At 28.4% G+C, this 14,960-nt stretch overlaps 1 protein-coding gene across 2 annotated transcripts in view; it reads right to left on the bottom strand.

Moving 5' to 3' along the window:
- Positions 1–14,960, bottom strand: part of MS3_00001989 (uncharacterized protein) — a gene marked incomplete at its 5' end in the record, with an annotated part of 54,333 nt that overhangs the window by 15,812 nt on the left and 23,561 nt on the right. The window contains 2 exons of one of the 2 annotated variants that reach the window (XM_012938408.3): positions 973–1,172; positions 9,812–10,021. In XM_012938408.3, coding sequence (XP_012793862.2) covers positions 973–1,172; positions 9,812–10,021 — 410 coding nt within the window. The remainder of the gene's footprint in view (positions 1–972; positions 1,173–9,811; positions 10,022–14,960) is intronic. The other variant, XM_051209537.1, reaches the window with a different exon arrangement.

Raw genomic sequence — 14,960 nt, 5'->3', positions numbered from 1 at the left:
TATTTCGCACATTTTTGAAGATACTTCGTCTATATTCATTTTTTTATACTTATCAATCTATAATTTGTGGTAAAAGTCTTTCTTTGAAACGTTTTGGTGTTTGTCAGTTAGGCATCAGTTACAGACGGTCGACTCCGCGAAAAACTAATTTTCCTAACTCATAATTAAAATGGACAGCATTTTATATAGTGAAGTAAGTCGTTTTATTCTAAAACAATGAGAAAAAATGGAGAGAATTTGTACAGAAGACTATAATCTCACCAGGTTATGGTACTTTCACCGATTATTTTAGACTGTTTCTGTGCACTTTTTCCAATTTAGCTGAATATAGTAAATTAAGGAATTTTTGATATTAGCGAAAATCCTTTACCTTTCATTTTGTGATTCAATGGTCTCAAGATCAATCTATTTTCAAATGCAATTGTAGAGTGTAAATCAATAACGAACATCGTTCGTTTTCTTATAACTATTACACTGAGACATTTTTGAAACTTCGGTGCTTTTATGTTATGTTAACAGTTATTTTTACAGTTCGTTGCAGATATTTTCGGAATTTTTTTATTAAGTCTTATTTTTTCATGAACGAAGCTTTAAACTTCGGTCCGTATAACATCGTCGCAACTTCATTTAATGAAACCGAAATACTGTTATTTTTCCTAGCTGGTTCAAGTGTAGTTCCCTTTAATTCAATTTGTAGAACGTCTTTGCAAGATTACACCAAATGAATTATTTACACTCGATGACTACCACTCATGATTATCAAAAAAACCAAAATTCTTCATCTAAGGCTATACAGCTGTCATGTAGTTTAACATGGATATCTGAAAAGGTTTACAGTTTTTTTTATCTAAACAGATTTATCTCAGGTAATTTAATTGACTACAAGCTAAACCTTCGTTAATTACTTTTGCGCCACACTAACATGTTGTTATGTCGCAGTCGGAATTCACACAACTCAACATAATTACTTACTTTTTATATTGAGAAATGTTATCCTGTTGTTTTGTGGATGGATTCATCTGTTGTGAAACAGCAGGTGGAATTTGAGTTGAATTGGGCCAAACTCCATATTTTTTAGGTGGTTTGTTTGGTGACAAAGAGAGATCTTCAGTAACTATTTGTGTTCTTGTTCCCCTTCCTAAAATAGGAATTTCACCTATCGTTCGAATAGGCTACAAAGAAGTATGAAAATAAAATATGAATTAGTACGCTTCAAAAACTTTTTGAAGATTCCATCCTATTATTTTATAGAAATGTCGTGTAAGTATTTGCATACTGTAAAGCGTTACTATATTATCACTCACAGTTCGTCAAGCCATGTCATAAATTTATGGAGCTTGAGATTCATCCTTAACAAGTACATAGGTCCAAGGGTTGGTCTGTTTAAAGCTGAAACTCGAATGTCTATTTACAGTTTTCTAAAAGTTGGGAAGTAATTAGAATGGATAAATATACTCTATCAGCAAGCTTTCGAATACCTAATGAAAAGAAGACCTGTCAAACGAGGAACACTGAACGTAAGATAATATCTACGAATGGAATATCTTACAATTTAAAGAGTCTAGTTAAAAAAGTACCTCAAAAACTCTAGTCTGGCTAAAACTTGAAGTCATACTTTATTATGATTCAAACGAACGTGTAGGGAGATTGAGTTTCACGTTACGTTACATCGATAAGTCATCAAAATGCTCAAATGTGACATGATTGTCTCTTTCATAGCAGTTTGACTTTTTAAATCACTTCACAAAATTAAGTTTTCTTAAAAATGAGGTTTCATATATTTTCGAATATTCATCAGTATTTAAACGATTAGTTTGACAGAAATCGGGTGCTGAATTCATAGAAGAAATTATATGCAAAAATTTTATAAGCGATAATTTTAGGGATTGAGATTTCAATAATTTCAACATTTCATTCAATAAGCTTGTCTGGACTTATTCAGGGTAATAATCAAAATCACCAAAGACACTACAGTTCAGGAAAAATCTACACTGAAAGCATACTCAGTCATATACAGATGTTGGTTTTGTAGTGGTAGATACACACATACACATTCTTTTTCATATCGTATAACTTCCACAGTATTCATGCATAAATGACCCACATTTTCTTATTGAAATCAATATCTGAATATGATTTGATTAGCTTTTAGTGTGAAGTCGATCGTTAAACATTATATATTCTTTGGATTTAAATTATTGCGCTGAAGAATTCCTGACACAGTTACTGGATGAAGCTTTGAAATTGTTCAACTTTCAATCCCTGACATTTTTTAAAATGTAAGTTTTACCTCTAATAAAGTTTTATATGTTTGCAATTTATCAAATTATCAATCTTTCAAAATCGAAAGTAGATTCTACAAAGTAAAATCATCAATCATGATAAAAATGAAGTAACAATAATTAATGTTCATAATTTAATATTGGCTTAAACACAAAAGATAAATGTAAATTATAATATTCCGCCTAATTCATGTTTATGTTTTACAAAAATAGAAAAAAAGTAGAAAGGAAATATTTAGGCTAAAGTTAATTAACGAACATTTTGGAGAAATTGTAAAATATTTAGAAAATAATATTCAAAGCACTATAGACAACTAGAACTATTATTACTCATTCGAAATTGCCATATTTTACAATACAGTATATTTTTGATGTTTATCAGAACTATGGAAATAATAGATTGTAAAAACTCATATGATGTAAAGTTTTCAAAATGTTTTTCATTTTCCTAATTTCATGGTGTGATCTGATTTTGGTTATTACTGCTGGTCATGTGACATTAATGGAAAAAATCCTATGTATTTTTGGGATTTAATATTTGTTTGTATACAAACTAGGGCTTTAGATTTATATGATGTCTTGAAATATTTTAGACAGTGTAAAATTGGCGATGTATAATGAAGACATGTTTAAAATATGGTGGTAAAACCTTTGATTTTCTGCCTAAACGATATATTTAAGATACTATAAGGTTGCTGAATAATTTCGTATTTATGAAACGACTAGGCTTGAACATATACTGCCGGCTTACTACATGTATCACAGTACAACAACCGGAAAGCTAATAAAGCTGGTCATTAATCTGACAAAAAGAAAATTTGAGTTTTTTCTTACATCAGTAGGAAATAAAAACTGTTTAGACTAATCTCAAACTACTCAGATCATCAAAACCGATTTACTTGTCTCGATAATGAGATATTGTTTCGTTTAAAATTATGTATAAAAGCTAAATATCTCCTTATGAAAGTAGTGATGAACATTTTTTGTTCAGAATAACCTTAAGTGTATAATCGTAAACTGTGATAGGTTATAAATATAGTTACTAAAATATTCCTTTGACACTATGAGTCTGTAATCACTGTCTGTTTGAAAATAGGGAGAAAAAAATCAAAATAACTAGGTGCAAAGAGTTTAAATCATTTGGCTTTTTAAGTTACAACTCAATGATTTATCATTTTGGAGCTACACATACAAAAATGACATTTTTTGAACACGAAACAAACAGGAGAACATAAGCGTGGCAGACTGAACAATATTCATATTGGTTTAACAAAGGATAAAAGAAAATAACAAGAAACTCCATTCTGGGACATTTAATACATAACGGTCACAAAATCGATATGAACTTAACTTTCAAAGTTACTTATCAAACTTTCTATGTTTTGGGAATTCATTTTCTACATATAAAGGAAGTCATAGATATTCACATCAACAAACATAATCTTTGTAAATAAAAAGATTTGTTCAACCTCTTAACTTATCCCGGCCCTTTGCATTGATACTCTAATGGGTTTGGACATTTTCGAATGTGGTCTAATTTTTAGTTCTAATTTTATCACTAGGTAATCTTTAGAATTTGTTTATCTAATTTTTTGTACCCCTTTTATTAACTGCGAATTATTAATATTACTAATACCACTAAATATTCATATTCGAATGCTTAATTTCGAACTTAACCAATTCTTATTTTTAAATAACTATTTGTTATGATTAACCGACTATACAACTTTGCTTTTAGACTTAATTTTGTATTCGTGGATTCGTTAAGTGACTACTAGTTTTAATAAGAGTATTGAGATAAATTGTTATACTGACTAATTACCACTTATTCAGTATGAATATGTTTATACCTGTAAAATTGATATATTTGTGTAGAGCAATCATTAGGAACTAAATGAATAGAAATATTTTTTTGTTCAATTACTATAACCAGCAGTACAGTGGTGAAAGACCTATATGGAAAGGAAGACAACGAAATATTTGTATTCCTTTAAGTCCAAAATGCTTTCGAGATAATCAAGTGTGGACAGGTACAGTTAATGCAACATGGAATAAGTGATTGTCAGAAAATTCTGTTTCTATGTTTTGAGTTACATTATGAAGAAAGAACAATTTTTGACAAAGTAATGTAGCTGTATTTCATGAATTGTACTACAGAAAATTTTTGACTAGAAGATCATATCATCTGAATAAATTTTCTATTCGTTTTTACATGATAAATAGAAATTTTGTCATTTAAGTTCCACTGAATAAGTACGAACTTCTGAACCATTGAATGGCATAAAATACAATCCTTCATTCAAATGTAAACAATCATTAGGAACTTTGGTAGATTGTCAGTATTTTGCTTATCTCTACTTCCTATTTCTCTTCGATTGCAAAACAAATAATTTGATTGTACTAGACAGTTGTTTCATCCCAGTATGAGATCTTGGCTGTGCACTGCTGAAAAGTCTCATACTAGAACAAAACGCTCATCCAGTGCTTCCAGGTTTTCAATGACGGTAAAAATTTGATCAGTTTACGATTTCAATGATATATCATTATTTCATTTTTGACTGGATTCACTTTTTTAAAAATAATGATTTAGTGTCTTAGATCTAGAGACTAAGTAGATGAATATAGTTAAACATTTTCTAAAAGTTGAGTTTAAAAAGTATATGGTGTCAATCACAATTCTATACGAGTAAGAAAATACGGATGAAATATTTATAAATGATCAAGTAAACAAACCAGTTTTTTTATTATAGTCTTTTCATTCAATTTAAAAATGAAAGAAATGGTATCAGACTACAGTTTCTAAACAATATTTTTTTACACGACGTATATTTTAGATTGTAAAACGAAGAGAAGAAACTGACATTGTCTTAACACTGTATAATCATAAGTCTAATGATAGGTCAAAAAGGACATGATTTATTGTACTGAATAAATTGGCATCATATGACATGACATAAATTCTATATCCTAAATATACAGTGAAAGTCTAATTACAATGTAATTTAAAGATGCTTTCAACTATTTTCTCGAGTTATAACCAAGCAAATAAATAAATTTTGGAGTTATGATATATTGAAATGATTCGAGACTAACAGATAAATACTTTACAAAAAGGAATATTATCAAAAAAGATACAGTTGCTTATTGTTGCTTATGATTATCTCATTCAAAATGTTTGGTGTTAGTGATAAAAAACAAGTTATTAATTTTTAAGGGTTTGATATTAATCAAGATTTCAAAAATAACCAATTAAAATTAGGTATAATTTCAGATGATTTTATCTATTACAGTGAAGCGATATTCTTATGTAAAAGTGAAATGTTGATTTGATCTTGATAAAAACGAATAAAATCCTTGGAAATAGAAAAAAGCTAAATAGACTAGTCGTTACCTTATGATGGTGACTGAAATAATTTCAATTGAAAAATGATCAATATCATGTAGAAAAAAACTTCAACATCTTTAGTAATTGTTATATATATTACCGAAAATTTAATAAGGTTTTATGATTGTTTTGATGTTTTCATTAATCGACTAAATGTGACAGTTCATTTTCTTATACCTAATTGATACACCCTTTCAGATCTGGATTAACTTTATTGAAATATGACAAAAACATACCTATATAGCTTTGTCTCATTGAAATCGAAGAAATAGATGGAAGCTTTCGGTTAAAAGGTTTGAATAAAAATGTCGAGAAATGACTTACAAGAGTATTCAAAAGACAAATTAAAGGCTTTTCTGAAGAGGAATATCTTCAACTAAATTACTAAATTTGTTTTGATTCAAATATAAATATCCACGAAACGTTAAGGTTACGGTCATTAAACACGTTTAAGAATCCCCCCTTACTATGTTGTCACTAAATGAGTGTTGGGTCAACCAATGATACACTTAGTAAATTTAAGAGTGTGAAATACATCGAGTAGTTTTAATATCTGTTAGGCATAGCTTTATATTTTTTTATGTGCTACCTTGAAGTGCACCAACTCAAAAGTAGAAATGTGTTTGAAATACATATTCTTTCTGTTTTTCGCATTTATTCCATAATTCAAAAGAAAAATGAATAATTTTTTTTAATTATGTATATACAGTCCATTGTTAAAAGCTTATTTATTCTTTTGTAATCAGGAAATCGAAGATTCAAAACATCTGCATTGTGTATTACATGAAAGATCCTTGAGAATTACGATAAATATTTGAGATTTCACTGGTGAAAATGATGGATAAACTTAAAGAATCGCATAAATGTCTAACCTGATCCTCACAAGTTAATTGTTAACAGTCAAAAACAACAAATTCTTTCGTAACTCTTCATTTCACTTTTCTCGTGCTTTTCAAAATGTTTTGTCCTGTCTATCATTAAAACCATCATCCAGACCAACGATTCTGTTAATTTAATTATTATCCTTGATAGATAACTAGAATGTTTTACACTGTATTCATTCTTATAAGCTTGCACTCGAAAATGATATGATCCTAACTGTTCGAAATACTGACCTTACCAGCTCGTAAAACAAATCAAATCATCTTCAGAACCAATAAAAGGAAAAGGCTGAATTTCCGTTACAAACTGATTAGTGAACCTAATCTAGCAATGTAAATAATATTAAGCCGTTTGTGAGTTGTTCATCAAAAAGGGGCAAACAAAGGTATGTCTCAAACTTGTAGGTTTGACCTGAATGGTTTTTGGTGGAATACTTCAGGTACAGAGAGAACAAAAACTTTTTTTGGTAATAAATATCTTTTTAAGATTTCGGCATTGAAAACATTCATCTCATTAGTCTTATTGATTGTGAAAGTAGTCATCGTTTTATACGAATCTGAGCTTTGAAGTAAGTTAATGTTATTATTCATTATTCCTCAAATGTTACATGTTTTCTGTCTGTTCTCATTTACTTATGTTCACCCCCATTCATTTAGTAAATGATTCTGCATTTATTAACCGTTATTATATGGTGTTGTAAATCATGTTGAGTTCAAAATGATAAACATTTTTCGGAAAGTTTTATTTTATTTGACAATATTTATCTATAAATATCTCATAGGTCTCAAAAATGACGCTAATTGACATCACTTTAAGTTAATATTATTCTATTTGTTTGAATTCGTAATAAGACCTAGAATGATGGCAATTAAAAATCAGACCTGATGAATTATTTTTCAGCAAGAATATTATGTAGCGTTTGAGAAAGTAGATCAATCGTCAAAACTCACTGGGTGTACTAGCTGGCCTGCCATTATTCAAGAAACACAATAATAAAATTTATATTCTTCATTAATTTGTCTACATGTAATCTAAGCTCTTTAAAAACTTTTCAAGTTATTTAAATTACATGAAATTCCTGTATAAAAACTTTATAATTTCTGAAATCAGGAGTTTCAATATATGGAAAACAATAAGTGTACAGATTCTTCTGAATGACTAGTATTTTAGATAATGAGACTACCAAAGTTAATGAGCTCTTTTATTTTTATTTCGGATTTGAATTGCTTAGTCATGTACATTTATTGATATTTACAGCTTGATCAATAAACATATTTGTCAAATAAATACCTCAAATTCTTGTCCTAACATTATTTACATTACTTATACCGTGGGATGCAGAATAAGTGAACTGAAGTACGGTTTCGTTAATTGTAAAATCAATGCAAGTATTTACGTAGCTTAATTTTAAAAAATGTCTGCTTTTCGTCTGTTCTTAATAAATGTGTTTTTCACACATTACAACATATGTTATTTTGATATGTTTAAGCATGATACACAAATATTTAGCACAGAACCTTGATTTATAACAGTTGCTATTTACGTTGAACTATATTCTTTACAATAGCTTACGTAGACATTTTGTCCTTACCGTATATCACACACAAAAGTTATTTTTCCCAATCTTGCAAAATGATAACCTTCTGAAATTTAATTGAAGAAAATTGCTACATTTGTATGTCCTTACTAAATTTTAGCTGCTATCACTTGTGAAACATGTAGTGCTTCATATGTAATTTACTGTTAAACAGATAAATTTAAGATAACAAACTTAATTCACTAACGACGATAGGTGTAAGTATTGGTATAATAAACGTTAATTGTGCATATTATTTAAGATAGCTTCAGTATTCTAAAGTACGGCTTGGCAAGATGTTAAGAAATATTTGCCAAATTATTAAATACATGCGAAACAGTCCATATAGCTTATTGACAAGTCTAACATTTTTTGGTCAAAATATACCCTTGAGTACTAGTTTTTGTGCATTAAAGATATGATATGCATATGATCAAATGTTTAAACAGTAAAGCTGAAACCAGGTTTATTATTTCGGTCATGATGATTAACATATAAGTGATATTATTCAATAAAACGGAAGGTCCTCTTTCTCCAGTACCGGGTATGACACATTATCGTGGTCTGTTTGTTTAATGAATTCTGACAGCAAATAGCATTTTCGTAGTTAAAAGGTAATCAGTTGAAGTTTACTTTTATTTTAAAGTAAGCAGAAAACATTCAACACTCTCCAAGGCCGCCTATGCTAGAAATTACCATGTATTTATTGGCGACTAACATTAAGAGATATTTCAAAGGATTAAATCAAGAAGCCGTGATCAGCGAGGTTCAACTGACTTTGGCATGAGATAAATATCGCGTACAGCAATGGGTGATCATCACGCTACAGTGTTGATTGACCAAATTTAGAAATATTAACCACTATGTTGCAACTCAATTGTCGGAAGTTAAGGTACTCCCTGGGACCCCAGAAGAGCTTTTGTCCAACAACTAGTGGAGTTGTGGATGTATACTGCTGAGGACCTCCATTCTGCGACGACAGAGATATGCAGTGATTTTCAAATAAATTCAGACCATAACGTAAAACCTTAATATTCAAAAATCCCTGTAACTGTCTATGCTGATAATTAGAAATTTTAAATTATTAACATACTAAATACTAAATTAAACTGTAATGGTACCATAACGTAATATTTAAATGATTATTTTGTTTTTCCTTTGGTATACATTCAAAAGAAAAAAAAGAGAAGTTTCCAATTAACTTATTTGATGAGTATGAATATGAGTTACTAAAGATATAATAAACAATTTCAATGCACAGTGATAGAAAAATGATACATACCTTAAACTGAATTAAAGAATTATATTTTTTGAGACAAATTATATCATAGTTCATGATATAACAAGTTGGTGTAATCATCGTACTTATGGATTCTAACACATCCATTTTCCTGATAAGCAATTAATGAATTTTTAAAAGAATGTACGACTTTGTTAACACTCTCACTAAACACTCTTTATCTTCTGAGAGTGTTTAGATTATTTGAACAATGATAATTGCTAACAAAATAAACTAAAGATCGATGAATTAAAAACTGATAAAGTTAATGCTATGTAATTAGTACATTTCATGTTGTCAACATACACAGTAAAATATACTCCAAATATATACATGCTTATATACATTTACTTAAGTGGTATTGAATATAAACATAAATCATTAATTTCTATAAATTTAGAAGTTACCTCAGCTTTGTTGATTTCGTTTGTAAAAGGATATTCATTATGTGTTGGAACAGATTGAACTTCAGATTCTGTGTATATTTTGACCGGTGGATGATTAATATGATTTAGTAAGCCATTTTGACTAACCTTCGAATAATTATTTGTGGGAAATCTTGAATCAGCAGACCAATGAGGTGGCTTATTTATTTCTGTTACATGATCAGTTTTATACTATAAATGAAATATGGGAAAATACGTCTATTGGTATTAAAAACTGAAAGGATTTGGATTTTTAAGTGAGTGTAAATAAAACTGTAGGATATGTAGAAATACACTTATTGAATTCTATAACTAAATATTGATACATGAGAACACGATATTTATTATTGGAAGTATTATTAGAAGTACAAAAAATAAATAATTACAAAATAGAACATAAAAGAAAATATTGAGTCTACAAAATGGAAGTTATTTTAAAAATTATACCCATGGAAGATATACGAATAAAGCAAAATATTATGTGATGCATAATGATCATACCTAATACACATGGCAGTAAGTAATTTAAAAATTTGTTGACTAATCAGTTTGTGCGAACCACTCAAAATATAAAGGGTTCAAAGTAATGAATCGCGAACAAACAATTTGGTTTTGAGGTAGTGGGAAAGCTTGTGCTGATGATGTTGTCTAGAAAGACAATAAAAGCTTCACAATTAATTAAACTAGCTCATAAAACGGAACTGCTCAATTAAAGCAATTTAGTTTAAAAACTTTCATAATTCAAGAAATATAGATGTTGATCTTCATAGATATTTTAACTTGAAATTGTAGTGAACACGAACACGAGGGGGGACAATTGAATGTGTTAGACACTAAATTACATAGCATCTCAATAAAATCTGAGAACCATATAGTGAGTCGTTAATTTGGGAAATATCAATCCATCATATAAAACTTGACTTTTCCTGTTAGGAACATCAATCCGTTGTCTCAGATTTCATTGTTTATGCATTTTCATACCAAATGCGTTCCGTTCCCGTTCTTTCCTCATTGACCTTCTACCGAAATACATTCTATGCCTGACCACCGTTATATACTAATTATGTGGATATAAGTAATTTACTTCACAAAATAACCGAGTAATTGAACGAGATTCCGTGAAATCTGTTATTTATAATATAACTCAAAACGTTTTGCACAATAAAACAAAACATATTAAGTCTTAATTAAATGAAGATAATTTTATAAAGGTTTTGTATAATTTAAAAATAATTTGCTTTGCAAACACAGATTAACTTTCAAAGTATTGACTGTCAAACAACATCGAAGATTTCTAGTCCATATAAAGGCAAACTGAAAATTTAATCCTGGACACGAGTAAAACATTCACTAAGTTTAAATCTAATGATTTTCAATTTACTCTTCATTCATTGTATATTTTATTAGTTTATCTGATAAAAATCCATTGTATATCAAACTTATTTAACCTATTTAGAATACAATACTCTATTTACAGTTCATTAATTTTAGAATGGAAACAATAAAGTTATATATTAGTGTATTTTAAAAGGTTAGTTATTTACAGGTTGTTTAATCAAATTGAACAAGAGAAGAAATGCTTCATCAATTTAATTATATACTATCAATTAACATAGATTAAGTATTGAATATATATTAATCCATATAGATAGTTATCTTTAAATTTAACTAAATGTTGACTATTTCTAAAAATACCACTAATACATTATCAGATGAATAAAACTGAGAAAATACAAAATGAATAATGACATTTATGAAGCATGTTTTTTTTTGTTCTACAATATTATATGTGGATAATTATTTTCTTATATTCTAGTAATTAATTTTAAATATCCTTACATAATGTTTATCTTGATAACAGTATTGACATTTTCTACTCTGTATATTACATATTTCGACTTTTTGGATTTACTTGTTAACTTTCCATCACATCTTATTCCATAATTTTTTAGAAATAGTAAATTCAATTATGTAATTATAAACACTGATAAATGTGTTTAGCACAGTTTGTAAGTTACACTATTAAAGAAAAATACATAGAAGTGAATGACCTTAAAATACGAATAATGATAATAAAATAATTTTACTGACATGCTTATTTTTATATAGTTTGTACTTTTAGCCAAAATCTCATATCTATTGGCAAACAAAATATATAAATATTTTGATTTCAGAACTACTTGTTACATTCTTTATCCTACTAAAATTACCGCTTGATCAATTGTTTTACAAAGAGAAAAGATAATAAAGTCTCATTAAAAACTTTTAAAAAAACAACAACAGAATTCGGCGAAATTCTAGATTATAGTTTACTAGTAAAAAATAATACTTAGTTACAAACTTTTTGGTGCTTCTAAATCGCTTTTAAAAGAATCGGTGACTCAGCAGAACTTTAATAAAACATTAAAAATAGACAATTACATGTACTGTAGAGTGGCCAAATAATTTTAATAAGAAATCCTATTCTTTGAAACTAAAGATTTAATAAAGATTTCCTTGATCATAATCAAAACAATTAAATGGTGATTTTATAATAAGAAAAACTCCGAATTTTAAATTATCCACTAACATAAAATCCAAATATACAGTGGTACATTATCTAATAAGGTGTTGAAACATGCGAAGTTACAATTTATGGACAGTCATAAATGGATTATTCAAAAATATTTTAACAGTCCTAGGTTTCTTCTCTATCCTCAGTGAATACTTGACTAGAAAAAAAAGTATTCTAGCATGTGTATTTAAAAAAATAAAACACATTAATTCAGCTACTTGATAGAATTAAAAAAAGTGTAAATGGATAATCATTTATGTTTTGCAAATGGCTTTGCATACATACACCATAAAAAAGGCAGGTTAAACTAAAAACTTTTCAAAAGCAAACGCATGAGATTAAGATTTTCTTGAACTTGGCAAACATAAATATATTAAATTTCCATTTTTTTACACATTGTTACCGTCTTCGTTGCGTCCAAACTATTACAATATAACACACATAATAAATGGATAGGATTAATTTTCGTCAAAATGATAGAAATTCTCGTTCAATAGTCGTATGAAAGCATGACAAGCTAAGTGTAAAGTTCATATATATTACTTATATCAAATATATTACCTCGAACAGTTTTTCTTCAGCCAGTCTTAATTTTTTATGCTACTGCGAAACTCAAAAGTGACAAGCTTTACTTATAAGTCAGAAGTCGAGGGATCTTTTGTGATTTCAGATTGCCGGGTTATGTTGTCTTATTTTTACTTGCATCTTAGAAATAGTTTTAATGAAGTGTACCAGTCAAATAAAGATTTAAGGAATTATATTCCGAAACTGATGCTTGTATGTTTGATCACATGTAGATAGGTTACATCAACAAATGTCTCCACGACAATAATCAAACACAATTTTAACTGGTTAGTTTATCATATGTAAGCTGAATTTATTAATGTTAAAATAGATAAGTGTTGCTTGTGTTGGTGATTGATAGTTGAAATTGTATATATGATGTGATGATTTATTTTATAAAAACCTAATAATTCTCAAGGTAATCGGACCTATGTAGAATAATTTATTGAAAGTTCATATACATAACTTTTATCTGCAGTTATCCCTAGATAATTACATTCATGTCAACTAGAATACATGTGAATTGGTTTTAAAATAGCTCTTTTTATTGATTAAATCTTAAGCAATGTCTCTAAATATTTTTGTAGATGCTGTTGTCTTACTGTACCAAAATAGTGAATTACGTTAATATAGGTAAATAAGCTATAACGTTCCCAAAGACTGCCTTTAATTAGTGTTTTAATGACGTCCAGTCGATCAATAATTTAGCGCGTTCAATGATCTTAAATATTTCAAATCTGTTCCTAAATACTGTTTTATATAATTTTTTGCGTAACGATAACTATAATGTACAAATTCATTTGATCGTAGATCAGAAGGACCATCTACTTGGTTCATGGCGCAATAAATTTAATCATAAAATGGTTAACTTCTATGTTGATCACAAGAATGAGACACATGTGTGACTTTTACGAAACCTTCATTGACCAGAAAATTAACACTGATAACTTTTAAAATTTCCATGCTATAGAAATACTAGGCTTTATTCGAATGACAAACAAAATTTTGTTTATGTTAGCAAACTAATTAGAGTTCATAGTTTTAGCCACAAAACATAATTGATTTGCGTCTTAATAAAATTTGATAAGCACAAGTCAATCTTATTGAGAAAATAATCATATATATACATGTAAATAAAATCTGTTTTATATTTTATGAAGCGTCAGGTACAAGCTATAGTCTTTGGTGTGACCGATCACAATCTTGATTTCATATGCTTCTAGAATCTATAACATGCATACAATTACCAAGAGTACATTATACAGAAATTATGTCACAACCAATGTAAAACATTGACAAAACTGTTATGTACTTTAGTACAAAGATATTAAAATACATAGTATTCAGCTGAACATTTACGTTCTATAAAGAAACCTTCGAAAAATCGATTTGTCGCAGGTGTTTAGTAATCAAAACCAGTAAATGTAAAGTTAAAATAATATCATAGTAACCAGATGTCTAACAATAATTCATTTGAAGTAAATCGTGATCATAACTTTCAGCAATAAAATAATTGCTATTATCTCCCATTTAATTTTATATAAATATTGAAAGTAGCGAATTAGTTTGTAACCAACAGAGTTACATCTTTTAGCACACTTTTGTAAATTTTAAAGCCTCAGATTCAAAGATCCGAAAACAACCACTTTAGCTTCATTGAAAGATATGAGTTTTATTTCTGATCATAAGATTATTTTCATTTAAAGTTTAGCTATATTAGCGAATTTTATTCCAATTTTCAATGATACCAATAATATTTTCGATAAAAGAGAGGACAATGAAATGTTCTGTTACTTTCTGCTTATTTTATAGCTTTCAACTAAAATATATTAACTGTTTCGATAGATTCACTTGTACTCTATGTAGAACAGTTAACCCAAATGCGCAACCTAGTAATTTTAATTTGCAATCTATGGTCCTTTTCACAATCAGTTAGATGATGAATTCATACATGCCACTAAATTCTTACAAACCTAAAAATACGAGCATTAAGTAGTCTAATGATGTCGAAAA

The sequence above is a fragment of the Schistosoma haematobium genome, chromosome 1 (genome assembly GCF_000699445.3).
Source record: "Schistosoma haematobium chromosome 1, whole genome shotgun sequence".
NCBI classification, from domain to species: domain Eukaryota; kingdom Metazoa; phylum Platyhelminthes; class Trematoda; order Strigeidida; family Schistosomatidae; genus Schistosoma; species Schistosoma haematobium.
Note: the sequence above shows the minus strand (reverse complement) of the source record. Positions and strands in the feature narration are given on the sequence as shown.